This window comes from Sorex araneus, chromosome 5 (genome assembly GCF_027595985.1).
Source record: "Sorex araneus isolate mSorAra2 chromosome 5, mSorAra2.pri, whole genome shotgun sequence".
NCBI lineage: Eukaryota > Metazoa > Chordata > Mammalia > Eulipotyphla > Soricidae > Sorex > Sorex araneus.
Genome location: NC_073306.1, coordinates 36,397,306 through 36,424,396, shown reverse-complemented (window position 1 = coordinate 36,424,396; position 27,091 = coordinate 36,397,306). Strand labels below are relative to the sequence as shown.

The following is a 27,091-nucleotide window of genomic DNA, read 5'->3' as shown; positions in this document are numbered from 1 at the left end:
CATGATGTCTGGGAAAAGAGCATTTCAAGCGCAGATGAGGGCCAGGCCATGGGGTATAGCTGGAGCGGAATGTACCAGATCCAGATATCGACATGAGACTCATGGGGTCCAAGAGGCTCATGGGAGATTACAGATCACAGGATGGATGTGGGGTTTTCCTAGTGTAATTCACCTGATAAGACAGTTGTAGGAATCAGGCCCTGTGCACCCCTTTCCAAGACCTGATTCATTCGGGTATCACTCACTCCACCTAGGGCTGGGGGGTCAGAGCGTAGGGAGAGAGCCCAGGTCTCACGGAAGCAGCCAGGAAGGAGAGGGCGCCTGAGCTCAGGTTTCCTGTATGGGGACAGGTGATTCAGTCGAGGGAAGGGGCGGCCCCTCTGATGGTGAGGAATGTCGTCCTGCCCTCACAGCCCTACCTCCCCAGGGTCCCCATGGGATTCAGGACACAGTGACAACTCCTGTTCTTCCTGCCTGTCCTGGGACTAGGTAAGGGACAGAAATGGCATCAGTCAGGGGTTTATGTGCGTGAAGTTTGAGGTATGTGGCTGAGATGGCATTGATGGGATGTACGTGCTGTCTTGGGAAAGGGACTGAGGTGGCATTGTGTGTGTGTGTGTGTGTGTGTGTGTGTGTGTGTGTGTGTGTGTGTGTGTGTGTGTGTGTGACTGAGATGGCTTCAGCAGGTGTGAGGGTGTTTGGGGGCTCGGGGCCGAGGTAGCATCAGTGGGCTGTCTGTGCTTGTCTGTGCTTGAATGTGCATGCCCTGGGGCCCAGGAAGGAGTCAGGGTGGGGTATGATGGGCGTTCCCTTCCCCAGCACCCCCAACTGTCCTGTCCAGGCAGTGGAAGCCCAGCAACAAGTCCCCATCCTGTTACACCCAACAACTCCTGTCCTGGTTTGGACCCAGTGGGCACTTTATTTACAAAAGAACCTGGGGGTGTGTAGAGGAGTGGTGTGGAGGGGAAATGCCGGGTGTTTAAATACTTTGATGGGAGAGGGAAGAGTTGGGGGATTGGCTTAAGGCTGGTCACCTTAGCAGTCACCCCACTGGTAAATCCAGAGGGCAGATGGGGGAGCTGATGCTGGCAGACACCTCATCCCCCACCTCGGGACGAGACCACAAGTGGGGGGTGTGCAGCTGAAGGTGACATTTGTCTCCCAACAGCCACACGGCACGCACTGAGCAGGCATGACACCTGCTTCCCTTCAGAGCTGGGCCCCCAGAGGGTGGATCGGCCTCGTCTTATTTCCAGGCCTTTTTCTTTCCCACGTTTTAGAATTTCCTTTTCCTCAGTCCCGGCCAGAAGATCCTGGGAGAGCCGATTTTCTGGGCTGAGGGACGGTCTGGGTTCCATGCCGTCCCCCAGGTGCTTACAGCCTCTATTCAGGTCCTCGTGTTCATGGACCCTTGATGGACCCAGGCTCAGTGAGGCGTGCTGAGGCGTAGGCCGAGGCTGCAAGGCAGGCCACTGGCTCACAGAAGCCTGGCAGCCCCACCGGGCCAGGCAGGCCAGGGCGGCCGGCCTCTCCGGGGGCCCCGGGCGCCCCTCGGTCTCCATCCTTGCCGTTGATTGCCTGGCCAGGCCGGCCAGGGAGTCCTGGGAAAGGGAAGCCAAGACGTCAGGTCTCCTGTGTCCGCCCTTGTCCCCTAGGGCTTCCCGAGGGGAGCCAGGCACTGGATCTCCCAGTCATAACTCTGGTCCCAGCTGGAGAAACGAGGCCAGGAAACCCCAGGAGGAAGGGACTGTGCCCCAGAGTCCTGAGGGCCACATGTGCGCGTCCGCTACTCCCCACTGCTAGCTGGTGTTGGAGAAAATGTCCTTCCTTTCCCTCCAGGTGCAGGGTTGGCACCCCCAGGAAGCTAGATCTCAGAATCCCTGCTTGGGTCCCAATTCCCAGTAAGACCCCACCCCCCGGGGCCCCTGCCGCTCCAAGGGGTGCAGAAGCTGGAGGTGAGGAACTCGGGGGCCAGGCTGGATGAGCCCTAGGAGAGCTCCATGTTCTGTGTGTCCTTAGCAGCACCAAGGTCGTACCTGGGATCCCCGGGGGCCCCGGCATTCCGGGATGGCCACGCCCCACTTCTCCCCGATCCCCTTTCTCTCCACGTTTTCCTGCAGAGAAAAAAGACTTTTCAGGACTGGGAGGTGGCTTTTCCTTCGCTCTCTATTCTCTGCACGTGCAGCGGTTACTCCTGTTGGTGCTGGTCTGTAGCAGGGCAAAACTACAGATGCCCATGGGCATGTCGAGACAGAGGGCAGAAGGCAGCAGCTGACACTGGACAGCAGGCGCAGCCGAGGGAACCTGGCATGAGTCCTGGGAAGAGCCGTTAACAACCCCCCGGCAGTTCCAGCCCAGGGAGAGTGATCTGGTCTGGGTCCCCTCAGGAAGGCACTTACACCTGTCTAGTGACCACAGAGCCTGCTGGCCTCACCTCCACCTGGCCGATCTGCCTCTTCCCTTAATGAGGTGTCACTAAGTAGCCCTAAGAACGACACCCCAATCCAAGTTACCAAGTGGCACATTCACTTCCATCAGCAGCCTCTGGGAACCCAAGCTTAGGGGTATCTTCTAGAAATCTGGGCTAGGGAATAGGACATCAGCCACAGCCAGCCCCCAGGGACAGGACTGATGAAGAGAAATGGGGGGAGGGGCTGAGTGATGGGGCAATGGGGACGGGTCCCCATCAGCCATCCCATGCCCCCCTGACCAGCACTCACCCTTGGGCCCCGTGTTGCCGATCTGACCCACAGCTCCCACGATGCCAGGGATGCCCCGAGGGCCGGGGTGCCCATGGGGTCCTTGCTGGCCTGGATACCCGGGAGGGCCTGGGGGGCCCGGGAGGCCCATCATCCCGGCCGCACCCAGGGCCTCCCTCTTGGCACTCACAGTCACCTCCGCCAGCTGCTCTGGAAGGGGACAGGAGGAACACGGGTTTTTGTTTTGTTCTGGTTTTGGTTTGGGGCCACACGTGGTGATGTTCAGGGGTTACTCCTGGATCTGTGCTCAGGAATCACTCCTGGTGATTCCCCTGAGCTCAGGGGACCATATGGGATGCCTGGGATCAAACCCAGATGTGCCCTGTGCAAGGTGAGTGCCCTACCTGCTGTACTATCATTCTGGCCCAAGGGACATGGTTTGAGACGTGGGGTTGGGGGGCTGGTCAAGCTGGAGGAAGGGCAGAGTGCCAGGAGGACCCTGGCCCCACTGTGAAGACCCAGTTTGTGGGGCTAGAGTGATAGCACAGCGGGTAGGGCGTTTGCCTTGCACGCAGCCGACCTGGGTTCGATTCCCAGCATCCCATATGGTCCCCTGAGCACCTCCAGGGGTAATTCCTGAGTGCAGAGCCAGGAGTAACCCCTGAGCGTCACCGAGTGTGACCCAAAAAGCAAAAAAAAAAAAAAAGACCCAGTTTGTTTGGGGGCGCCTCTGCACACAGAATGCACACTAGCCCTCGGGGTTTGGCCAGCCTTCGTTGGTAGAAGTCAAGGGCGAAAAGCTTCAGAGGGCAGGGCTGAGGGGCGGTCCCAGGCGTCACTGGATGGAGCCCCCCAGCCCCCACGGGACAAGAAGAGGCACAGGAACGCCTGACCTTGCATCATCTTCAGCACCACATCTATGATGTGCTGGTTACTGGCATCCCGGCCCTGGCAGCAGAGAAAGTGAGGCCTTTCAGGAAGCCGTGGGCGCCCAGGCGGGCCTCTTCCCCCGGGGCCCCCTGGGCATCCCCAGCCTCCTGCTGCACCCACACCCACACGCATCCTCGGATATGGCCCAGGGAAGTCAGTGGGGTTCACCCGGCACCCAGAGAGGACCTTCCCAGGGGAACGTTCTTCCCACAGGGCCACTCACCGCCACGCCCTGTCTGCCAGGCCTGCCCGGAAGGCCTCGGTTTCCAGCGAGTCCTCGGGGGCCGGGGGGGCCGGGGTAGCCCTGCACCCCTGGTGCGCCTGCATCCCCACTGGGGCCGGGATAGCCGGGCTCTCCGCGGATTCCTTGCTGCCAGGATGATGGTTACAGAGCCCATGGGTGCAAGGCCAGGAGGGGGGAAGAAACTAAGGGGGGCGTTGGAGGGATGTAGCTGGAAGAAGCGGGGTGAAAGGGGAAGGTCGTGGGGAAGGTCGGTGACAAGGGCCGACTCACCTGCCCTTTGGGTCCTGGTGCCCCAGACTCGCCCTGCAGGTACAAGGAAGCACAGTCACCAGAAGCTAGGGTGCAGGGACCTGGGCGACCCCTCACGCCCCCCCACATCCCACTCACCTTCTCCCCCTTCTCTCCAGGGAGGCCGGCCACCCCTGTGTCACCCTGCAGATGGAGACCTGGAATCAGTGGGGAGCACCCTTCCCCCCCAAGCTGAGGCTGTGACCCCCAGTGGGGAGCACCCTTCACCCCACCCCACCCCAGGTGAGGCTGTGACCCCCAGCCCTAGGTGCAGAAGGTGGGGGAAGTGGACTCACCACTCCCCCACGAGGTCCGGTCTTGCCTGGGGATCCCTAGAGAAAGCAGGGCATGGTGAGACCCCACCCCAGCTCTGGACACAATCCCCCTCTACCCCCCCCACCAGGGTCCTGGGGAGCTCTGCCCCACACCCCACAGCTTTCTCGGCTTTTAGCCCCATTCGGTACCTTGTCTCCCTTCACGCCAGGCAAGCCTTGGGGCCCCGGGATCCCGGGGGGGCCCTGCTCCCCCTTGGGACCCTGATGAGAAACCAGAGAGGTGAGTAAGCCCGAGCACTTGGGCTCACAGGCAGCCCCCACCCCCCACCCCCAGTCAGCACTCACCTGCCGTCCCAGAGGGCCCGGCTGCCCCACTGGTCCCCTCTCGCCCTGGTCCCCCTGAAATGGAAAGGCGGGGTCTCACCCAGGAGCGAACAGGGCAGCCTCGCCCTGCCAGGCCCCCTGGCCCTGCCTGGAGGTGCTTCACCAGGTGGGCCTGATGGGCAGGGCCTGACGAGGACGCAGAGTGACACGGATGCTTGGAAGGGGCCACTCCTCAAGTCTTACCTTCTGCCCCGGGATGCCCTGTGGGCCGATCTCTCCTCTAGGCCCTGCTTCTCCCTGGGGCACAGAATAGGGGTGAGCGGCAGGCACGTTGCCATCTGGCTAACTCCCACCCGAGGCTCAGCGCTCCTGCACTGTCGGGGAAGTCTTCCTCTTCCCCGCTCTTCTCTGGATCCCTGCTCTTTGCCTTCATAGACCCTGCGCAACTGTGTCCACTGGTCACGGGTCCTTCACGAACGTCTCTTCAACCGAACCTCAGTCTCCGTGGGAGAGGGAAGGGCTTAGGGTCTAGCACAGTGCGGGGATCTGGGTATGTGTGGAATGAATGAATGACAAGTGTGCGTATCTGACTGTGTAGATATGAATAAATGAATAAATGAATGAATGAATGAATGACCACAGTGTGGCTATCTGGTGACTGTAGAATGCATGAAGAATGGATGGATGGACACAGTGTGGGTATCAATGAATGAACGAAGCAGGGATGGCCATTCATTCAGTGGCCATCAAACCGGAAGTGCATACCCCAAGCTGGAGCTAGCCTCCGCCCTCACACCACCACACTTCAGAAAACAGATCCAGAGAGAAGGCAGTTTCCCTGCATCTGTGGGTCGGTGGGTTGGTGGCAGAGCCCAGAGTGGCACCCAGGGGACCCCCAGGCAGGCTAAGGCTACACCCCACAGCCTCACCCAGGCCCCTGGTGCTGAAGACAGGATTCTCGGGCCGAAGGAAGCTAACGCAAGAGCGTAGATCAAGGCGGGACTTACCTCCTTTCCGGGGGGACCAGACACTCCGGGAAGGCCCCTGGGTCCTGGCTCGCCCTGTGGGGGAGCACGAGTCTGAGGCCTGGCTAGGTGTGGTGATCCCTAGAGGCCCGCGGCCGCGTGAGCTGGGGCAGGGGGAGAGTGAGGCGTCTTGGCCTGGTCCCTGGGCCTGGGCACTTTCCTGTTTGTTTCTTCTTCTCTGGGACCAGGGCCAGGCCACGCGGTGCCCACCAGGCAGGAAGCGTGGGGAGAGGGGGAGGCTGTTTAGGTGGGGCTGGTGTCTTTCTGATCGTGGCTGAGGCTCTGCCCCGCATTTAACCACGTCCCAGTGTGGGGGGCACCTCACCTTGTCTCCTGGGCCTCCTTTCGATCCGGGCTGGCCTGGCACCCCCTGGAGAAAGAAGCTGACATGAGTTTGTGCCCCAGGCCTGGGGCTGAATTCAGCGCTGCTGAATCTGCTGCTGAACCCCCCAGACCAGATTCTCCCCGTGGGAGTGACCAGCAGAAGGTCACTGGTCACTTCTGTACCCCCGAGAGGGAGGGGGGTACAGAGGGGAAGATCTTCCCCGTGCTGCTCGTCAGCGCTGGGCCCAGCTCCTCCTGACGGGGGAAAGGGCCCCCACGGACTGTCCCCCACGGGTGCTGAGAAGGCGCACAGCTGGGCAGAGAGGGGCAGGCCGGGGCCTGGCGGGCAGTGCTCGATGACGTGGCAGCAGCTGCCCTCTTGCTTCCCCGTGTCCTGGGCCTGCAAAACCTCCCCAACCTGCTGGCCAGAACTTTCTTCCCTGGAGGCCAGGGGGGCCTGGCCAGTGCTCGGGTGGGGAAATGTGGCTCCACTCAGCCATCATGGAGGACGGGAATGAGGACGGGAATGAGGCTGGGAAGGGGCGAAGACACGGCTGGACCCACCCTGCACACAACGACGCATCAGCCAGGCCACTGGCCTGGGAGGGTGCAGAGGCCTCTGAGGGGTGGACTCTGACCTCATCAGCCACTCGTGCCAAGGCGGGCAACCCCCAAGGATCCACCCAGTACTCACCGCGAGGCCCTGGTGGCCTGGGCTCCCCGGCCGCCCTGCCTGCCCCGAGCTGCCCTGGGGGAGAGGAGCAAAGGTCCCAATCAGAGCTCCAGCCAAGGGGCACGGCTTTACCCCCCTCCCCGTGCAGGCAGGGAACAGGTGCCTCAAAGGTCTGTGGGGGTGAGTTGGGTGGGGGGATCAGACACGCCTGGAGGCAGAAGGGGGTGTCATACACGCCTGGAGGTAGAGGGGGTGTCAGAAACGCCTGGGATGGGGGTGTCAGGCACACCTGGGGCCAGCTCTTTGCACCAGGTCAGGCCCGAGGACAGGGCTGCACTGGGCACCCCCAGCAGGTCCTCCCATGCCTACCTTCATGCCAGGAGTGCCGGGGGTCCCGTCCTTGCCGTCGATGCCTGGGGGGCCCTGCATAGGAGGGTTGGAAGGGAGACTCACCGGGGAGAGGCCCAGGCTCGGGCCAGGTCCCCATCTAGAATGACCGTGGGGTACAGACTGGGGCTGGGCTGCCCGTGGTGGGAAGCCCCAGGGAGAGAGGGAGCAGAAGTGGACAGGGGGGTGGGGGACAGGCCAGCCTTGCCCTTGTATGGTGACGGTTTCCCGAGGGCTGGGAGTTTCTCTGAGCCCCTCTTGTTCCCCCCTACTTACAGGTACCCCAAACAAAGGCCCAGAAGAGGCACTTCCTGAGGCCACAGAGCCAGCCCACGGGCTGCCCTCTCCCGGGGCCTTGGGAAACCCTGGACCTGCTCTCTGTCCGGGGCCCAGTGCCACTTACAGCTGCTCCCTTGGGTCCTGTGTTGCCCTGGGGGCCTCGAGCTCCTTGGCTGCCCTGAGAGTGGACGGAGAAGAGACCACTGTAGGTGGCTGAGCGCCATTTCGAGGGAACAGGCCGGAAACAGCACCCCCGCCTGGGGTCCCCATGGCACAGGCCAGACTGTCAAGGGCCCAGGAGGGGCCCAGGGGAGCTGCATTCACCCTGGAGCCAGCAGGAAGCGGGCAGGGTCCGCACCAAGCAGACCCTGGATGGGCCAGGGAAGGGGGCAGTGGCCAGTGGACCCCCAGCAAACTCAGCTCCAAAGGAAGAAACACTCAAAGGCGGCGGGAGGACGCTGGGCTGTGTTGGCACAAGAGCCTGAAGAGGCGTTTTTGAGATGATGGGAAAACTGAACACAGACAGTTACTGGACAGTGTCAAGGAATGGTTGGTCATTTTGCTGGGGTGATAATGATGCTGTGATTCTGTGAGGAGACGGGCTTATTTGTAAGCAACATGTGACACATACAGAACTATTCAGGGCTGAAATGACAGGAGGTTAAGGATTTGCATGAAGGAGCGATAGCACAGTGGTTGGGCATTTGCCTTTCACACGGCGGACCCAAGTTCGATTCCTCCGCCCCTCTCGGAGAGCCCGGCAAGCTACTAAGAGTATTGAGCCCGCGTGGCAGAGCCTGGCAAGCTACCTGTGCGTATTGGATATGCCAAAAACAGTAACAATAAGTCTCTCAATGAGACACGTTACTGGAGCCTACTCAAACAAATCTATGAACCACGGGATGACAGTGACAATGACCAGGAAAACAATCACTAACGGAGGGAGGGGGCAAAGAGGAAGACGGAGGTGACTTGGGCAAAACACTAATTCAGGAAGATCTTTGAGGTGTATCACATTCTTCCTGTTGTGCATGTTTAAAGCCTGGCATCATGTAGTACCATTTTCCCCCTATAAACTCAAAATTGTTCAAAAGGATTGACGAGTGAAAAAAAGAAAAGGGGTTTAAAAGTGAGCTTTGGGGGCAAGCCCCAGGGTCTCTGTGACTGATATGCTGGCATTTCATTGTCTGGCCCCAGCGGCGGTGGGGACCCCCCCCCCCCCAGCCTCTCCTGAAGTCCCCACTGCATCCACAGCAGATGGTGAGGCTGTGGGGGACCCAAGCTGACTGGGCTCTGGGCACAGCTGCCCAGAATCTACCCCCCAACACACACAGTGACAGCATAGCCACTGACATACAGACGCATCCAGGGACCTCATGCAGAGACACGGCAACACAGTAACACACACAGACACAGGCCCGGGGTGATACACGGACACGGGAACAGGCCCCCACAGCCATACACAAGAGTTGGGGCAGAGCTAAGCCCTGCCCTGTGCCCCCAAAGGCCCCCCCACTGGCCCAGGGGTGCCGAGGACTTACCACATCACCCTTCTCCCCAGCGCGGCCCGGCGGCCCCCGTGGACCTTCCTCGCCCTAGTAAGGACAAACCATGATCCAGGTGTCAGGGGCTCAGGGGAGCAGCACCCCCTTGGCAGGGGCGGGGCCCGGCCTGGAGGGAGGAATGGGGGTGAGCAGCAGACTTACCGGGGCCCCGGCGGCACCGATGGAGCCCACCATGCCTTTGTATCCACGAGGACCCTAGGGGAGGAGAGGTGCCAGTCAGTCCCGGCTGTGCCAGGGTCTCAGGGCTGGCTTGGGGCACAGGCCACCAGACTCACCGTTTCTCCTTTAGGTCCTGCCACGCCTGGGTAGCCCCTGACCCCCGGGGGACCCTGTGAAGACAGGAAAGCCCCTGCCAGACTGCCCCTATGGAACCTCCTCCCCCCCTCCACATTCAGCCTCCGTCCCCTGAGGGGTGCTGAGCAGGGACTTGCCAGGGTCACCCAGAGGGACAGCGATGGGAGCTGAGCCTCTGTCAGGTCTGCCACCACCCAGAGGCATGCCAGCTGGGCGCGAGACAGGTCCAAGGCCAGAGAGGGGACTCCTGGGATGAGGAGAGGCAAACCCCCTTACCGGTGGCCCAGGGATGCCTTGTTCTCCAGAGGCACCCACATCTCCCTTGGCGCCCTAAGGGGTGGGAAAAAGAGGTCATAGGTCAGAGGCTGCAGGTGAGTGAGGTCACCAAGCCAGCCCCGACAGGGAGGACCCAAGAGCCACACAGTCATGCGCCACAGCCATGCCCAGGGACACGAAGACCTGGAGCCGAGGCCCCTGCCTCCAGCTCTGGCCTCCATCTCCAGAGACGCCCCAGGGGAGCGGCAGGGGTGAGGACGGGACCCCTGAGGCTCCCCCATTAGCCCTGAATTGCTCCTAGTCATCACTCACCGGCTTTCCCTGGTGGCCAGAATCTCCCAGAACGCCACGTTTGCCGGGGTGGCCCTGAAGGGAAGGGGGAAGCTCAGTGCAGTCCTGCCCCCATCACCTGCTCCCCCTCCTCTGACTCCGGGAGGTGAGGAGACTCTCACCTTCACTCCCTGCAGCCCTGGAGGGCCTTTCACACCCGCGGGACAGTTGGTTGGACACTGGAAAGAAAATCCCCCACGATCCATGGTCATTGGCCTGCCCCAGACCCACTGGGCAGTGTGTACCACCTTGGCCCCGCCCTCCCAGCCATGGCCCCTCTCCTCCCACTGACATGCTATGAGGAATCTTTATCTGCAGGCCACCTCTCTCCCCGGACCACCTCTCTCCCTGGGCAACCTCACACCCTGGGCCACCTCTCTCCCTGGGCCACCTCTCTCCCTGGGCCACCTCTCTCCCCGGACCACCTCTCTCCCTGGGCAACCTCACACCCTGGGCCACCTCTCTCCCTGGGCCACCTCTCTCCCTGGGCCACCTCACTCCATGGGCCACCTCTCTCCCCGGACCACCTCTCTCCCTGGACCACCTCTCTCCCTGGACCACCTCTCTCCCTGGGCCACCTATCTCCCTGGGCCACCTCTCTCCCTGGGCCACCTCTCTCCCTGAGGAACCTCACTCCCTGAACCACCTCTCTCCCTGGGCCACCTCTCTCCCTGGGAACCTCTCTCCCTGGGCCACCTCTCTCCCAGGACCACCTCTCTCCCTGGACCACCTCTCTCCCTGGGCATATCATCTCCCTGATCATCATCCTCCCATGGATGCCCCCACCTCCGCCTCTTACCAGGAAATCTGCACTGCCTTCCAGGCCCTGGATGGTTCCAGGCCGGCCCTGAGAGGAGATGGACAAAGGTGGACAGGGTTATAAGCCCTCCCCATCCTGGGCTCACAACCACCAAGAATTTCCCAGCTGCATAGGCAGGTGGGAGCTCACTTACCGGTTTCCCGGGGGGCCCTGGGGGGCCCTCTGGTCCCTCTGGTCCAGGATCTCCCTGGTGGTAAGAGTGGCTCAAATGATACCTATATCTAGACCAACCTGGCTCACCCCTGCCCTCTCCCCCAGTTCCTGCTCCCCTCGGGTCCCTGCCCCCTCCCCACCTGAGAGCTGGACTCTCAGGGCAGACCAGGGCCTGTTCAGGGGAGGTGGCTTCAGCCACTACCTGTGCTTCCCTGCGAGACCCACCCACCTCCAAACGAGGTTTCTGCCCAGGCCAGAAATGGGCCCCACAACTCCTGCAGATACCAGCTACCAGCCCCAACGGTGTGGGCTTACCTTGGGGCCTGTCAGTCCCATCTCACCAGGGAGGCCAACAGGTCCAGGGGGTCCCTAGGAGCAGAGTGGTCACTGGCCAGTGTCCAGAGGACTGCCCATGCCAAGTAGAGATAGGGGCAGGTACCAGGATATCCCATAGTTACCCAGGGGACCAGCATTCAAAGGGCCAGACACTTCTAGGCCAGTGGCCAGGCCTCAAGGGTGGGCCTATACCCACCTCAGTCCTTGTCCCCACCCCTCCCTGGCACTCCCCAGACCCTTCCCCTCCCCTGAGGACTTACAGGAGGTCCAGCAAAGCCAGGGCCCTGGAACAGAGGGGAAGATGGGGTTCAGGCCTCCTCCATCAGACTGTACACATACACGGTCCCAGAGGGGAAGATGGGGTTCAGGCCTCCTTCATTAGACTATACACATAGACGGTCCCAGAGGGGAAGATGGGGTTCAGGCCTCCTCCATCAGACTATACACATACACGGTCCCAGAGGGGAAGATGGGGTTCAGGCCTCCTCCATCAGACTATACACATACACGGTCCCAGAGGGGAAGATGGGGTTCAAGCCTCCTCCATCAGACCTGCACACACCATCCCAGAGGGGAAGATGGGTTCAGGCCTCCTCCATCAGACCCCCCCACCACCACACACACACTCTCTTGCAGGTGACACTCACCGGCAGGCCAGGGGGGCCTGGGAGCCCAGGTTGTCCCTGAAAGAGAAATGGGGACAGCTCAGCAGTGAGGTCTTCTCAACCTGAGCCCCTCCCCACCTATGGACTCGCCAAGCAGAGTCCCAGCAGGCCCCATACCTTGACTCCAGGGGTCCCCATGGGGCCAGGCTCCCCCTTGGCTCCTGTTAGGCCCTGGGGAAGAAAGAGAAGGTAGGAGCCAGGAGAGGCAGCCCGTGCCTGGCCCCCAGCCCCCACAGCAGGGCAGTACAGGGGCTACCCTGCCCGGCTCCGGCTGCCTTCCAGAAAGGAGCCTCACACCTCATTTTGCCCCACCCTGTCCCTCAGGAACCCCAGGGAACAGGCCAGCAGAATTTCCCTCATTTGAAAGATGAGAAGCTACACTGGAAGCTGGAATATTGTTCATCCCCAGCCTCGTGCCTCCCAGTTCAGATGAGATGGAGGCCTGGGGTGGCTATACCCTTCCTGTCTGCCCTTGGCATCTTTTTCTGAACCTTGGTTTTTCAATGTGTAAAATGGGCTCATAGTCACATTCATCCCCCCCTGGTGAATGTGAGAACCCAGGTCAGCTTTACAAGGTGTGGTTATGCTTGGAGGAACTCAGGGGTACCCCAGAACCAGTAGGGGAAAACAGGGGACAACTTCCTCCTCCCTCTTTCAGTGATGGACCCTGGGGATCCCTCCTTTAGAAGACTGTCCCAATGGCTGCATCCAGGCCCCTGACCTCAGACCCCCCAGGGACTCTGCAATGGAACCAAATCCTGTTCCTCTCTGAGCTGGGTCAGGGCTGGCACAGGGAAGACAGGGGAACAGAAGGAGCTGTAAGCTCATGGCGCCTAGAGGGTTCAGATTGGTCCCTGGGGGGCAGAGAAGTGAGACTAGCTCTTGGCTGAGCCAAAGTGAACTCCCAGGACCCCATTTCCCTAGGGATGGGTGAGAGGTTTGCTGAGGTCACAAGCCCTACCTAGTAAGCGGGCGGGAGCACTCACAGCTCTGTCCCACTGCCCTGCTGGGCACCAGAGAGCAAGGAAGATGCCAGACCCAGGTCTGGAGGCGAGAGGGTGAGCCCTAGGGTGCCCGACCCCCACAGGCGGCTACTCACGTCCGTGCCGGGCCGCCCATCTGCGCCGTCTGGCCCAGCTAGGCCCGGCTCTCCCTTAGGGCCCTTGAAAGTAGAAGCAGAGCTGATGTCAGCCCGAAGAAGGGGCCAGACCCGCAGGGGCCAAAGGGGAGACAGGGACCCAGCACTCACCGGTGGTCCAGCCTTCCCTGGGGGGCCCTTGTCGCCCTGCAAGAGTCAGGTGGTGAGAAGACCCCGAGGGATCACGAAGGGCGGGGGGCTGCTCCCATTCACTCCTCTCTTCATGCGCTTTCTCGGTGGTCTTGGGAGCACCCCCACCCCCAGCCTTGCACTTAAGAAAGAAAAGGTCCTTTACACAGCACTCACGCCCCATAGTGCGGCCTGCCTTAGCCAGACTGCCCAGGGCGGCGCATGCAGGACAGTGGGTTCGAGACATGCCAGTGTGGGGTGCCAGCTATGCCACTGCAAAGAGGACCGCAGGCTCCGAGCGAGCTCCAAGAGATGGTGCCTCTTGGATCTGGCAAGTGTGAAAAGGAAGCATGAGTGTGTATATGCGTGTGTGTGTGGGGGGGGGGGTCGGGAGAGGGGTTCATTCTCCAGCAGTGCTCTCTACTGAGTTCTCTTCGGGACAAGGAGATTGGGGCTAGGCCAGGGCGGGGGCAGGGCAGGGGACAGCAGCGTCCCTCTGTTGGCTGGCCAGGCGTTCCAGGCAGTTTCTGCAGCAGCCAGAGCCTGGGGGGCGGGGAGGGGGGGAGGTGGGGGAGGGGATCCGAGGGTGGGGGCGGCGTGGGGTGCTGGAGGTGAGGGCACCGGCTGAGCAGAAAAGTGAATCCAGATGGAGAAACGCGGGGCTTGCCCCAAGCTCGGAGTGAGGTGCTTAACCCTCAGCGTGCTGGGGGGAGCAGGGCACTAACCCCGCTGAGTCTAAACCAGGAGAAAAACGCATTGTGGGGAGTCGGGGACAGGCGTGGGCCCGGGAGGACCGCGGTTTGGCCCAGGCTCCCCTGAAGAAGCCTTGAGACGTGCCAGGCGGGGAGGGCCAAGAGAGGGGTTGAGGCGTCGCCCACCCTCCAAACCCGGAGAGCAGGAGACGGATAAGGAATCGCTGTGCGCCGCGGCGGACTCGGCCACAGCGGCCCCTTGTCCCGGTCGGCTCTAAGGGGCTCGGCCCCGCAGGGCAACAAAAAGGCTCCTTGTGAAGCCCGCCGCGCCGCCTGCGGGCAACAGGGGGCGCTGCACGCCCCGGCGCCCACCTCTCGGTCACACCCCCTCCCACCCCCGCAAACTCACAAAGGGCCCCTCTGTTCGAAGCCTGCCCCCTGCCGCCAGCCCCCTCCTCCCCTGCCGCCGGTCCTGGTTGGAGACTCACGTCGATTCCGTCCGATCCGGGCACTCCCGGCGGCCCCGGGGGTCCCGGGGGTCCAGGCTCTCCTGGCGGGCCTCTCTGCAAACACACAGGGGCGCAGCTCAGACAGCGCGGGGGGCTGTGCGTCCCAGGTGCGCTGCCCCTCCGCACGGACCCCCGCTGGGCACCCACTGAGCCCAGCGCACCCACCGTGTCCCCATCAGCCTCATCCCAACGGCCCGGAACCGGGCTGCGGGCCCTGGGAGACCCTCGGGCTCTGAACCCTCGAGAAGGGGCAGGCGCAGATGGAGATGCCTGGGGGGCCCGAGAAAGGGCAGGGGCTGCGGGAAGAGGGTGGCCGTCGGGGAACGCCCGCTCGTGTGATTATCAGACGAACAACAGACACAGATGCAGGGTAGCCGAGAGAGGGTCTGCGCCTCTCCCTGCGCCTGGCGCGGGTGAACCCCGAAGGGAAAGAGGGGCCCGCGCAGAATGAGGGGGGCACCGACCGCGGGGGCCTGTCCTCTCCTCTCTCAGAGCACCCCTCTCCCAGGGCCGCTCCTCGGTCCTGGACTTCGGGCGCTGTGTTTCTGGGCTGGCCCAGCCTGGGGTCCCCCACGCGCCCCCGACCCCCACCCCCGAGGCTGGCGCGCAGCGAGCAAGGATGCGGCGGCGGCTGCAGCGGGCGCCCCTGGGAGCCGGCGGGGCGGAGGCCCCCGCGCCCGGTGAATGGTCACCATTGTGTGCCGGCCACCTGGGTCCGCCGCGCTGCCAGGACGCGGCGCCAGCTCCTGTCCCGATGCCTGTCGGGGGCAGGGCCGAGCATCTCGGGACACGGGCCCTCCCGCTCCCCGGGCCTGATTCTGCGTGCGGGAGGGAGCCCCACGCGTGCGCCTATGCAGGGGCCACTGTCCCAATTTGCGCCCCGGGTGGGACACCCGCCGAGCCCTGTACCCCGCACCCCGGCTCCCCGCGCACGGGGGGCACTTACGATCTGCGCCTGGGCGAGCGCGAGCACCGGGAGAAGTACGAGGAGGCTGCGGGGGGCGGCCATGGGGACGGCGGCTGGGCGCTGGACGGGGCCGGGGACGCGCGCCCCGACGGCAGAGGCTCGCGGCGCGGGCAGCTCTCGGGCTCTGCGGGCCGGGCCTCCAGAAGAAGCGGCGGGGCGGGGCGGGGCGGGGGCCGGCGGGGGCCGTCACCTGAGACCGTCCGGGGAGGGAGGCCCGGGCCCTGCGTCCAGCTCCTCCCCCTCGGACCGCCGAGCCCACCCCGCGCCAGGCTGCCAAGCCCTGCGAGGCCCAGGCTGGGGAGGGAATACGGAATTTGAGCAGCTGTCGGGGTTCCGGCCAGAGACCAAGCTCCCGCTACCCTGCGGGGAGGCAGAGACCCCTGTTCTAGGGTCCCTCCTCCACCCCCGCACCGTCCTAGTCGTATCACCTGAAACACATCTACCTGGCCTCCTCGGCCTGCGAGTCCACGCTTGAGTCCGCAGTCTCCCGGGGGGCCTCTGTGCAGTCCCCGCGCCTCTCTAAAACGCCCCAGCGCTGATCTGCAGCCCGTGTAGAACACCCCAAGGTCCTTTCCACCGACTTTCCACTTTCTCCTCGGTGCGGTGGCCTGCAGACCGCTCCCAGCGTGACCGTGACCGCTGTCCACAGGAAGGTCCCAGTGAGGCCAACTCCCCTGCAGTCCTGCAGACAGGGACTGGGGGCCTTGGACCCGCCTGTGGCCTCTCTGTCCCAGAGTCCTCCCAGCCCAGGGCCACCAGTACCCGATTCCTATCGTCTTTATTCTCTGTGACTCCCTTTTAAAATGTCCTTACTACAGAGTTCCAGGCATCTTTAAAACATAGATTGCAGGCTTACCATACCGTTTCATATATGATTTGCCAAACTTTCCAGATAATGCGCTCTCTCTCTCTCTCTCTCTTTTTTTTTTTTTTTTTCGTTTTGGGTCACACCTGGCGATGCACAGGGGTCACTCCTGGCTCATGCAGTCAGGAATCACTCCTGGCGGTGCTCAAGGGACCACATGGGATGCTGGGAATCGAACCCAGGTCGGCCGCACGCAAGGCAAACGCCCTACCTGCTGTGCTATCACTCCAGCCCCCATTCATTTCTTTTTCAACATCTCCAAATTCCTCTAATTCCTTTCTCTTAACTCAAATATAATCTATCATTCCTATAAACTCTTAAGCTCTGGCTTGTTTTTTTTTTTTTTTCAGGATTATGAACTATTCCCAGCGGTGCTCAGAGTTTACTCCAGGCTCTGGGCTCAGGGATCACGCCTCATGGACTCAGCAGGCTGGGGGGGGGGCATATGGGGTGTCTGGGTCAGCCATATGCAAGACAAGCTTCCATCCTGCCCTTTCCTGTAAAATTTCTCTAACATGGACTTAGAGAAATCCCTGACTGCTAAGTCTAATGCCTGGGCTCCTTTGACTCTGTTTCTATTTATTTATTTTTCACTTTGGTTATGGATCCATTTTCCTTTATTTGCTTTGCATGTTTATTGGCTTTTATTGTTCACCAAGGGCTGGAGTGATAGCACAGCGGGTAGGGTGTTTGCCTTGCACTCAACTGACCCGGGTTCAATTCCTTCGCCCCTCTCGGAGAGCCTGGCAAGCTACCAAGGGTATCCCGCCCACATGGCAGAGCCTGGCAAGCTACCCGTGGCGTATTCGATATGCCAAAAGTGGTAACAACAAGTCTCACAATGGAGACATTACTGGTGCCCACTCGAGCAAATCGATGAGCAATGGGATGACAGTGATACAGTGATTGTCCACTGAATATGTACATACTAGAGGCTGAATTCTGTTGTGTTGCTCTGAAGAGTCATCCCCCCTACTCTCCCCCATCCACAGCTAAATTCCTGGTCGATAGTCTTGATCTTGTGACTGCCTGGCTTTACTCTTCATTAGTATGAGTCTACTTTTGGCTTCCTCTGATTTCTAGGGATACCCCTTAGTTTCAGAGTATGAAGCTTCTTTCAAAGGTGTACTGCTCCTGGGATTTTAATAGAACACCCTGAGTCTTTACCAAACAATTCTGCCGTGGCAGGATTGAAACTCCACGCTGCCTACTGTGGGCAGCTCAAATCTTTGTTCAGTTCTTTCGCTCCTCCAGCTATTGGTTCCTCCATGAGCTGTACTGAGGTGTTTGGACCTGCACAGTTCAGGATTCAGCTGAAGATTTACTGGGTGTTGGTGTGCAGATTTTTAGCCATCCTGGGTGTTGGTGTGCAGATTTTTAGCCATGCCTACTTTTTACTTTTTTTTTTCTTTCTGATTCTGGGCATTTCCCCTTCATTTGCATGTTTTTGTTATTGTATTATTTCCTGTTCCTTTCATTGTGGTGTTGCTGTGGTGACCTGGTGGTGGCATGTCTGAGTCTCCTGCTCGCTGGAACTGTGTTGCTTGCTGGGGTCACACCACACGTTGCTACACTCCACACTTGGTGTAGGCTGAGATTTGCACTCCTTTTAGTTTTTTTTCAGGGGGGGGGGGGCCCGGAGGGCCTGGTGGCGACACTTTTGCAGTGCTCAGGGGTTATTCTTGCCTCTGTGCTCAGCTGTGCCCCCTAGTGGTTTCAGGGGACCAGAGGGGTGCCTGGGATTCCAAACTAGCCCTGTGCAAAGCCTGAGTCTTCCCTCCTGTCCTGGCCCTCCGGCCTGTGCTCCTGATATTCTCATTCTTGCGCACTTCCGCTCTGGGGACTGCACTCTTTGTTGTGCTCATGCACGTTCAGGTTGTGCTGCGTCCCAGGCATTACTGCAGGGCTCACAGATGTGTCCCTAGGACCTGCACTCCCTGGCCATGTGTTCATGTACCTTTTCAATTGTGGCACTTGCCAGGGATTGTACCACCCGAGTAGTGGTCTCACTGACCCCAGGCTGGGAATGACTCAGTGCCAGGCAGCACAGACAGCTGAGCTGCTAGAGTTGCTGTTGGTTCACATAGTGGTACCAGGGATGGGACTCTTAGCCTGTCATTTGCGAGGCAGGTGCTTTAAGTACATTGAGGTGTTTCCCTGGCCCCTTGCCTCAGTTTTTGTGAAATAGTTTGGAAATCTACTACATTTATCACCAGAGCTCAGCCCAATGTCGGAATGCAAAAACTCTTCAGTAAACAACTGCTTTATACCAAAGATCTTTTTCTCCTTTTCTTTTGCAGGGCTGGGGATTGGACCCAGGTCTCCTGCATGCAAAGCATCACATCCTTTATCCCAGGTTTGGACCACTTTGAATGTGAACGACACAGTTCCTGCCTTCACAGAGCTTGGCTTGGAGGAGAAGCTTCAGGTAAGAAGTAAGTTCACAGAATGGGACGTTTATCCAATACAGTACTTAATGGAAAATGGAGAAAGATTGTTCTTGTTACTGCTAGACAATATTGCCCAAAGCTCTCTGGTACGTGAAATGTAGACTCTGGGATAAAAATGTCTAATATGTGGTCCTTACCTTGTGGAGCATTAAAAAAATGAAGTGTAAATTTTTTTTAAAAAAATCTATGCTGATGGGGCTGGAGCAATAGCACAGCGGGTAGGGTGTTTGCCTTGCACGAGACCAACCCGGGTTCAATTCCCAGCATCCCATAATGGTCCCCCAAGCACCACCAGGAGTAATTCCTGAGTGCAGAGCCAGGAGTAACCCCTGAGCATTGCTGGGTGTGACCCAAAAAGCAAAAAAACAAAAAATCTATGCTGAGGGCTATGTTAGGGGAAATTGAGAGTTGGGAGGGGATGTAGGATATATTGATGTAAAATTTCTAATGAGTATTTTGCTAGAGACCCTGCTCAGTGCTCCTCTGCCCAGCTAAAAACCATCCTTGGTCTTCTCTTAATAGCTTTCTTCTTCCCTTCTTTTCTTGATCTTCTCTTCTTTCTAAAGTACCGCGCATTTTATCCTATACACTGTTCTAAGGCAGAGTTATTCTTGGTTTGCCCTTAGGACTAGACTTCTAGAAACTGTGGACCTACCACCTGCTACTGATAGCCCAGAGAACTCAAGCTCATTACAGAGAACTTTTTTTTTTTTATTGAATCACCAAGTGGAGGGTTACAAAGTTCTCAGGATTATGTCAGTTATACAATATTCAAACACCCTTCCCTTCACCAGTGCCCATCTTCCATCACCAACCCCCCCAGTATATCTGCCGCCCCCTCCCACCTCCCTAGTCCCCACCCTTGAACGTGATAAGTTTCACTTCATTTACGCTTATCTCGATTACATTCCATGTTTCAACACACAACTCACTACCGTTGCTGGGGTTTCCCCCCAAAAAGAAAAAGACAGTCCTATTGCCAATGAGGCATTTGATAGTTCTCCATTACTAAGAATATAGAGATATTAAGTCCTGCTGTTTGTTACATAACTTTTCTTTTTCCCCCTTGCCCCGCGCCACCGAGTTCACGCCTGTTTAGTAATCGCCACGCTGTCTGACAAAGGGAAAAAAAACGAAGAGGATGATTATTTCCCGTCATCAGCCGGCGTGGGGCTCTGGCTTAGTTGATAGTCTAGTAGAGTGTCTGGAAGCAGTTTCTGGAACCAAAGCTCTTGCGCTGATATCGGCTCCGGCTCGAGATACCACCAGCGTCCCGCTGGTCCATGTACCTAATTTTTCCCCTTATTTCCCATTCCCACGCCACCAGGTCTGTTTGCTTAATGGACATCACACTATGTTTGACACCACACCACGTTTCTTCCCGAGAAAGAAGGATATTTCTTCTCAGCCGGCGTGGGGATATAGCTTAGTTCAGTCTAGAGAGATGGCTACCATTTTGATTGCCTTCAATATTTCAACAAAATACTTACTATTCTTGTTAGGATCACCCACAAAAGTCCGACCCATTAAGAAGGAACCATTACATATTGCTGATATTAAGATGACATTAGGTCGCACGGCCGCGGCAGCGGCCGCGCGGTTTTGGGTTTCTGTCTAAAGTCCAGGGAAAAAGTTGAAGGAGAGAGAGAGAGATTTCCGCACGGGGGACCTGGCGGAAACTCTCAAGTCACATACTGCAGGTTGCTGGTGGGCTGCTGGTGTCCCAAGCAGCTCCCTCCTCTTCGTCAGTCATTCTGGGGGTGCGGGCGCGGAGAAATGGGAAAGCCCACGTGGCTGCACTCTCTTTAAGTGTCCGATGTGGGCGGAGACCGGTACTTCCCCGACCTCGATCCCCCACCAGCCGCGCTGCGCATTTGGGTGAGTCTCTCCATTTTGTGCTCAGAGAAGTGGGGTAGATGCTGTACTGTGCCCAGGAGAAGTTGAGGGAAAGAGAGAGAGATTAAAGAAAAAAAAAGAGAAACGCCGGTCCCCCGCTCGGGGGACCTGGCGGAAACTCTCAAGTCACATACTGCAGGTTGCTGGTGGGCTGCTGGTGTCCCAAGCAGCTCCCTCCTCTTCGTCAGTCATTCTGATTACAGAGAACTTTTAATTTCAATACATCTCAAGAACTTAATATATGTCAGGTCTGAACACAGAGAATAATTAAAAACGGGTGAGTAATTGAATAGCACAATTATGAAAAGGGAAGCTAGGAACCAGTACTTATTAATAACAAAGCCCTGGTCTATATGATTATGTATAATTCTATATTTGTATAGACAAATCTTTCTCTAGACACCTATGTACTAGCATGGTCTGTGCATTTTGTAGTTCAGCCTTCACAACCACTCAGTGGGGCAAATGCTCTGATTATCCCTATTTTCCATACAACACTGAGACTTAGAGGCACGAAATTATTTTCCCAGAGATACCCAAGTCATTCCACTGTCTCCCGTTGGTGGTGGATACTAACAATGTGCATCCCCCCTTTCCAATAAGACCGCAGCAGTTTGGAATCTGCACAAAAATGGCTAACAGTGGGGGAAGTGCAATGGAAATCCAGGCCACAACGCAAGCTTTTATTTGCTGGCCGCGCTTTTAGAGACTAATTCTTTTTTTTTTGCTTTATGGGTCACATCTGGCAATGCACAGGGGTTACTCCTGGCTCTGCACTCAGGAATCACCCCTGGCGGTGCTCAGAGGACCATATGGGATGCTGGGAATCGAGCCCAGGTCGGCCGCATGCAAGGCAAACGCCCTACCGGCTGTTCTATTGCTCCAGCCCCTGGAGACTAATTCTTAAGTTTTCTCTTTGACTTGAGGTCTGAGTCCCTCTGCTTTACAATCCCCAAATTTCTCATCTCTAGCCTTCCTATTTCCTGACACCGTCTTCCCAACTCGGATAGATAGGAAAGTTTGAGGGGTGGGCATGAAGGGGTGGAAGAAAAGGCCCACCCCTCTCCCCACCCGCTTCTCCTGGTCGCTCACCTGCCAACTGGAGGTCAGTTCTAAGTCAAACTAGCTGGTACTCTGGCGCCACCGAGTGGTCAATAGAGGCAACACACTTCATTGTCAATGGGACTTCTGTAAAATTTTTATTTTTTAAAATTTCGTCAATTACAGAGTTTTTCATGATTCTGTTTTGGGTATACAACGCTCCAACACCAAACGAGATACCGATATTAGTAGTATTGTAAACCACAGAATCCCAAATCAATTAAATGTTCCAGGGTGCTGTAGCGGTAGTACAGTGGGCGCTTGCCTGGCATGCAGCTGATCCCATCCCCAATATCCCATGTAGATCCCCGTCCCCCAGGAGTGATACCTAAGTGCAGAGCCATGAAAAAATCCTGGAGAGGGAGAGCTCCAATTCCCTCACCAGAGTCCACTTCCACTAGGACACAGCAATGCCCCCAGTTTCCCCTCCCACACAGCCTCAGAGAGGCACTGCGGTTTCCAGTACTGCTCCCGATAGGCCATGCATGACGCTCCCCCGCCCTTCCGCCTCCCCTCCTCCTCCGGAGCCACCACTTCCATTGGGACCTCTCTTCTAGGGGACGTCTGTGACCATGACCAGCCGCTCCGCAGTTTCCTTCTGCAGAGGTCCTTTTCTTTGAGGTTTTCAGTCCACAACTCCCTTCCCTCTACCAAAGCAAGGGTCGAATCCCACCATTTACCCCAGCCCTCGTCTTGTAGCCTTAAATTCGAGTTATAGGAATGGAGTAGTAGAGGAGTTAAGGCTCTTCCCTCACTGCCTGACGACCTGGTTCAGTTCCCTCCTGCCACCACAGAGGGCCCCCCCTGACCACCACCAGGATTCACTCCTGAGCACAGAGCCAGGAGTAACACCTGGACACTGCTGGACGTGGTCCAGTTTTATAAAAAAAAATTATAATCAGTTGGAATTGGAGAATTGAATTGTGATTTTACCCCATGCCAACTGTCACCCCTAGGCAAGTTCCTTTGCCTTTCGAGTTTCAGTTCCCCTATTTGAAAAAAAAACCCACAAAAACCCAGAGGCCAGTCCTGGTGATGTTTTGCACAGAGGTCCAGAGTGCCAGCTTCATGTGTGATACTTGGAGGACCTCCAAGCCCCCCACCCCCGGTGATTGGAAGCAGTGATTGGAAGGCCCTCTGCTTCCTACTTATTTCCTTCCTTCGGATGTTTCAAACGTGCTTAGCAGTCAGGGAAACTGCTTACAGGCTGAGCACCTTCATTTTCAACAACTCTAAAAGTTAAGGTGCCAAAAAAAAATTTATTATTATTTTTTTTCTTTTTGGGCCACACCCGAGATGCACAGGGGTCACTCCTGGCTTTGCACTCAGGAATTACCCCTAGCAGTGCTCAGGGGACCATATGGGATGCTGGGAATCGAACCCGGGTCGGCCGCGTGCAAGGCAAGGGCCTTACCCGCTGTGCTATCGCTCCAGCCCTTGTTTTATTTATTTTTTTTAAAACTACCTTGTAGGGCATCTTAACTTGAATCCACAATATATTTCAGCCTTGCAAAGCCTCTGAAATTTCATAATAAATTTCAACTTGTCTTGGAGCATGTGTGCTTCTCTGCGGAGTGGAGAAGAAACCATGGCCCTGGCATGGTTCCCTGGCCCTACCTGGTGTACTAGGAATGGCTCCCGAGCACTGCTGGGTGTTAAGAAAGATGCTTAACATGGTGCCCAGGACTCTTCGGATATTTATTTTAGGTAGAAGGAACTTTGTGAGCAATGGAAGAGAATAGGGTGAAAGCTTGGAACGCAGCTCGGTGACACGATCCTTCTTGCTGGCTGGGATTAAGGTCTGTCACCCCTGAGTCAACAGGACTCTCTGACCAGTGAGAGGAGGCAGGAGCCCTCCCAGAAGCAGCTGAGTTCCAGGCTGAGCGCCAGGTGTAATGAGCTTTGCTCATCTGGGTGCTGGCTGTCCACTCCCCAGAGAAGCACACATGCTCCAAGACAAGTTGAAATTTGTTATGAAATTTCAGAGGCTTTGCAAGGCTGAAATATATGTGTGGATTCAAGTTAAGATGCCCTCCAAGGCAGTTTTTTTAAAAAAAACAAATAAATTTTTTTTTGGCACCTTAATTTTTAGAATTGTTGAAAATGAAGGTCCAGCATACATGTTCCAACTTCGATCCCATCAGGTGTGTCTGCATTCTGGGTTCTCTCTTGCCCCACACTCCCCCCCCCCCACATCTCCTTTCTAGACATATTTTTAAGTTTAGTTATTGTAGTTTGGGTCCCATGCTTACCACATGTTGGCTCTAGGGTTTAGACATAAACAGCTACTTGTACTCTGCAACTCAGAAGAGTCCAGACCCCTGACTTTTGCTCCTATATTTCCTCCAGACCGCCTCTTCTCCCCTAGTTCCTAGCTCCCCTATTTCTCTCCTTTTCTGGCATTTTTGTTTCTATAATCTAGGGCCAAGAATTTTTCCCCTTTGATACTCTCTCTTGTCACAGAGAACCACACTTTCATTGTGCGGATATGTAAATCCAAACAAAATGTGCTCTTCGTGGGGGCTGGAGCGATAGCATGGCGGGTAGGGCGTTTGCCTTGCACGCGGCCGACCCAGGTTCAATTCCCAGCATCCTGTCTGGTCCCCTGAGCACCGCCAGGGGTAATTCCTGAGTGCAGAGCCAGGAGTAATCCCTGAGCATTGCCAGGTGTGACCCAAAAAGCAAAAATAAATAAATAAATAAATAAAATGTGCTCTTCAAAGTTCATCTTCTTTCATTTCTGGGAGCCAGAGATATATTAGTCAAAGAGGGTAAGAAGGCTTGCCTTGCATGTGACTGACCCGGGTTTGATTCCAGACACACCATATGGTCCTCCCAGAATTGCCAGGAGTGATCCCTGAGCAGAGAGCCAGAAGTGATCCCCGAGAATTGCTAGGTGTGGCCCCCAAACCCATCTTCCTCTTCTTCAACATCACTGATACAAAAGTGCACCTTATTAAAACCTCACCCAGGGGCTGGAGTGATAGCACAGCGGGTAGGGCGTTTGCCTTGCACGCGGCCGACCCGGGTTCGAATCCCAGCATCCCATATGGTCCCCCAAGCACACTGCCAGGAGTAATTCCTGAGTGCATGAGCCAGGAGTGACCCCTGTGCATCGCTGGGTGTGACCCAAAAAAGCAAAAAAAAAAAAAAAAAAAACACCTCACCTGGCTATCCAGACAGTGCTCCACCTGTGGTTCTACTGCATTTGCAAGCTGTGTGTTCATATCACTTCTGCAGACATCAGGGAGCGCTCATATTCTGCTCCTGATAAGTTTCACCAGTACTAGTTTTCCGTGAGGAAAGCTTGGGATTGAGGCATAACTTGCACCCACTAAAACCAGGTGTAGCTGCCAACTCCAGTCCCTAAGGTAGGGCCTGAGCCGTGGAGTTTCAAGAGAAATGGGAGTTGAATGGCACTGTGACCTCTCCCCTTCCCTTTCACGTTTTAGTTATACGAAAATAGGCAAAGCCCAACCTCCTTTGCTACTTCTTTGCTACTTCTCCAACGTCTCTTAATACTTGCTGCGTAAAATTTGCAGTTCTCTTCCCACTTCTGCATTTTCACACACACCAGTCCCTGTCTGGGTTTTTCTCTTTCTTCATTTCCCAGGAACTGATTTCATTAAGGCAGAGGTAAGCATTTCTTTTTGTGATGGGTGCCAAAATAAGGCATTTTGACGGACCATTTGGTCAATGGTCTGAAAGCAGCCAGTGCCCAAACTCCGTATTCAAGTGTAGAAGAGGCATTCAGCCAGTGAGAAAGGACAGGACTACTGTTCTCTTTGTTCCATCTTGTTTCTCCCCCTGCTATGTTTAATGAAAAAGGATTGTGACCAGAACTGCCATTCCACAAGAGGCAAATGTGAAGTTTATGAGTGAGGCTTCTATAACTTATAGTTCTCCTAGCTAAAGAATATGGATGTTCCCAGGATGTTTCTGCAGATGAGTGTCATGATCTTCTGCTGTTTTCTTAGAATGGGGTCATGAACGATATGTAAACCACGATGATCAGTGGTCCTGATGATCGTGGACCCCGTGGCAGATGTTGTGTGTTACCTGCCTACAGCCACAGCCACCCCCCTTCACTACACGTGCCGCTCACTGTAGTGGCTAGAAAACCAGGACACACCATGCAACTCAAAAATAAGGAGTCTTAGAGGAAACTCTTCTGGGAACTCTGGGAGATATTTTGCCTTTCTAATACAAAGAGTAGCCAAATTAAAGACACTCTTTCCCCCTTCTCCTATCTGCAATGATGATGTGATGGTTAGAGCCATGGTGACCATTTTGTAACCATGAGGTGTTAAGTGTGAGCACTGATTCTCAAACTTGAGCACTTCACTATCACCCAGAGGGACTTGTTCATTTACTTATAAATAATAAAACTTTTACAATTTTAATTTTTGGTTTTAGGGGCACACCTCATGGTTCTCAGGGGTTACTCTTGGCTCTGCACTCAGAAATTAGTCCTAGTGGTGCTCAAGGGGGACCATATGGGATGCTGGGGATCGAACCCCAGTGGGCAGCATTCAAGGCCAGCACCCTATCCGCTGTGCTATTGCTCTGACTCCTGATTGTTTTTTTTTTTTTTGTACCCATATTTTTCTGAAAGATGGCTAATGGAGGGGAGGAAGCCCAGCTCTTAGTTACCCGGGGAGGTGAGGGGAGACATTCTCGTGGAGGTACTGTAAGGCTAGATTTGTCCACTTCATTTCTTGTTCCTTAACTGATACCGTGGTGCCCCTGTTGTCCTGTTCAGTTTCGGGAAGCTCATTCAGTGGAATTGCAGCATCCTCATAAGGCAGTTGTCTTCTCGCCAAGCATCGTCAATCAAACCCAAGATCCTTCCATCTCTCTGTACCTCACTGTCCATTCTCCGGCAGCTTTGGTGTCAGTCGGCACCCAGCCCAGCTCGGGATCCACTTCCTCAAGACCATGCCCTCCACAGCCTGATTGTTTTTTTTAATTTATTTATTTTATTGAATCACCATGTGGAAAGTTTCAAAGTTCTCAGGCTTATGTCTCAGTTATACAATACTCAAACACCCATCTCTTCACCAGTGCCCATATTCCACCACCAAAGATCCCAGTATACCTCCCAACTCCCGCCCCCCCCACCCCCATCCCCGCCTGCGTAATTGATAAATTTCACTTCATTTTCTCTTTACATTGATTACATTCCATATTTCAACACAAAACTCACTATTGTTGGAGTTTTCCCCCAAGAAAGACAGCCCTACTGCCAAGGAAGCATTTGATAATTAGTTTTCCATTGCTGAGAATGGAGAGATATGACATCCCGCTGTTTCAAGTACATAGAATTTTTTTTCCTCCTTTCTGTGCCTGCTTAATAAATAGTTCATGCCTGCTTAATAAATAGTCCTCATACTATGGCTGACACCACGCCGCCCAACTAGAAAAAAGGATATTTCCCGTCCTCGGCCTGTGTGGGGC

General features: G+C 56.5%; 1 protein-coding gene and 1 pseudogene across 1 annotated transcript; both read right to left on the bottom strand.

The window, feature by feature from the left end:
* Nucleotides 1-895: 895 nt before the first annotated feature.
* COL9A2 (collagen type IX alpha 2 chain) lies at nucleotides 896-18,083 on the bottom strand. The gene is made up of 33 exons (XM_012933995.2): nucleotides 18,017-18,083; nucleotides 15,302-15,459; nucleotides 14,335-14,409; nucleotides 13,137-13,172; nucleotides 12,987-13,049; nucleotides 12,005-12,058; nucleotides 11,870-11,905; nucleotides 11,483-11,506; nucleotides 11,202-11,255; nucleotides 10,867-10,920; nucleotides 10,713-10,760; nucleotides 10,036-10,092; nucleotides 9,896-9,949; nucleotides 9,584-9,637; nucleotides 9,289-9,342; nucleotides 9,155-9,208; nucleotides 8,990-9,043; nucleotides 7,573-7,626; nucleotides 7,152-7,205; nucleotides 6,804-6,857; nucleotides 6,111-6,155; nucleotides 5,768-5,821; nucleotides 5,004-5,057; nucleotides 4,782-4,835; nucleotides 4,626-4,697; nucleotides 4,458-4,493; nucleotides 4,261-4,305; nucleotides 4,144-4,176; nucleotides 3,853-3,999; nucleotides 3,593-3,647; nucleotides 2,721-2,909; nucleotides 2,037-2,114; nucleotides 896-1,601 (listed from the first exon to the last, which is right to left on the bottom strand). Exons 1-33 carry the CDS (start codon nucleotides 18,081-18,083, stop codon nucleotides 1,402-1,404), a joined length of 2,220 nt encoding a protein of 739 aa, XP_012789449.2. The 3' UTR covers nucleotides 896-1,401.
* Nucleotides 18,084-26,283: 8,200 nt separating this feature from the next.
* On the bottom strand, nucleotides 26,284-26,510 carry LOC101549746 (anaphase-promoting complex subunit 13-like; annotated as a pseudogene).
* Between the last annotated feature and the right edge of the window lie 581 nt (nucleotides 26,511-27,091).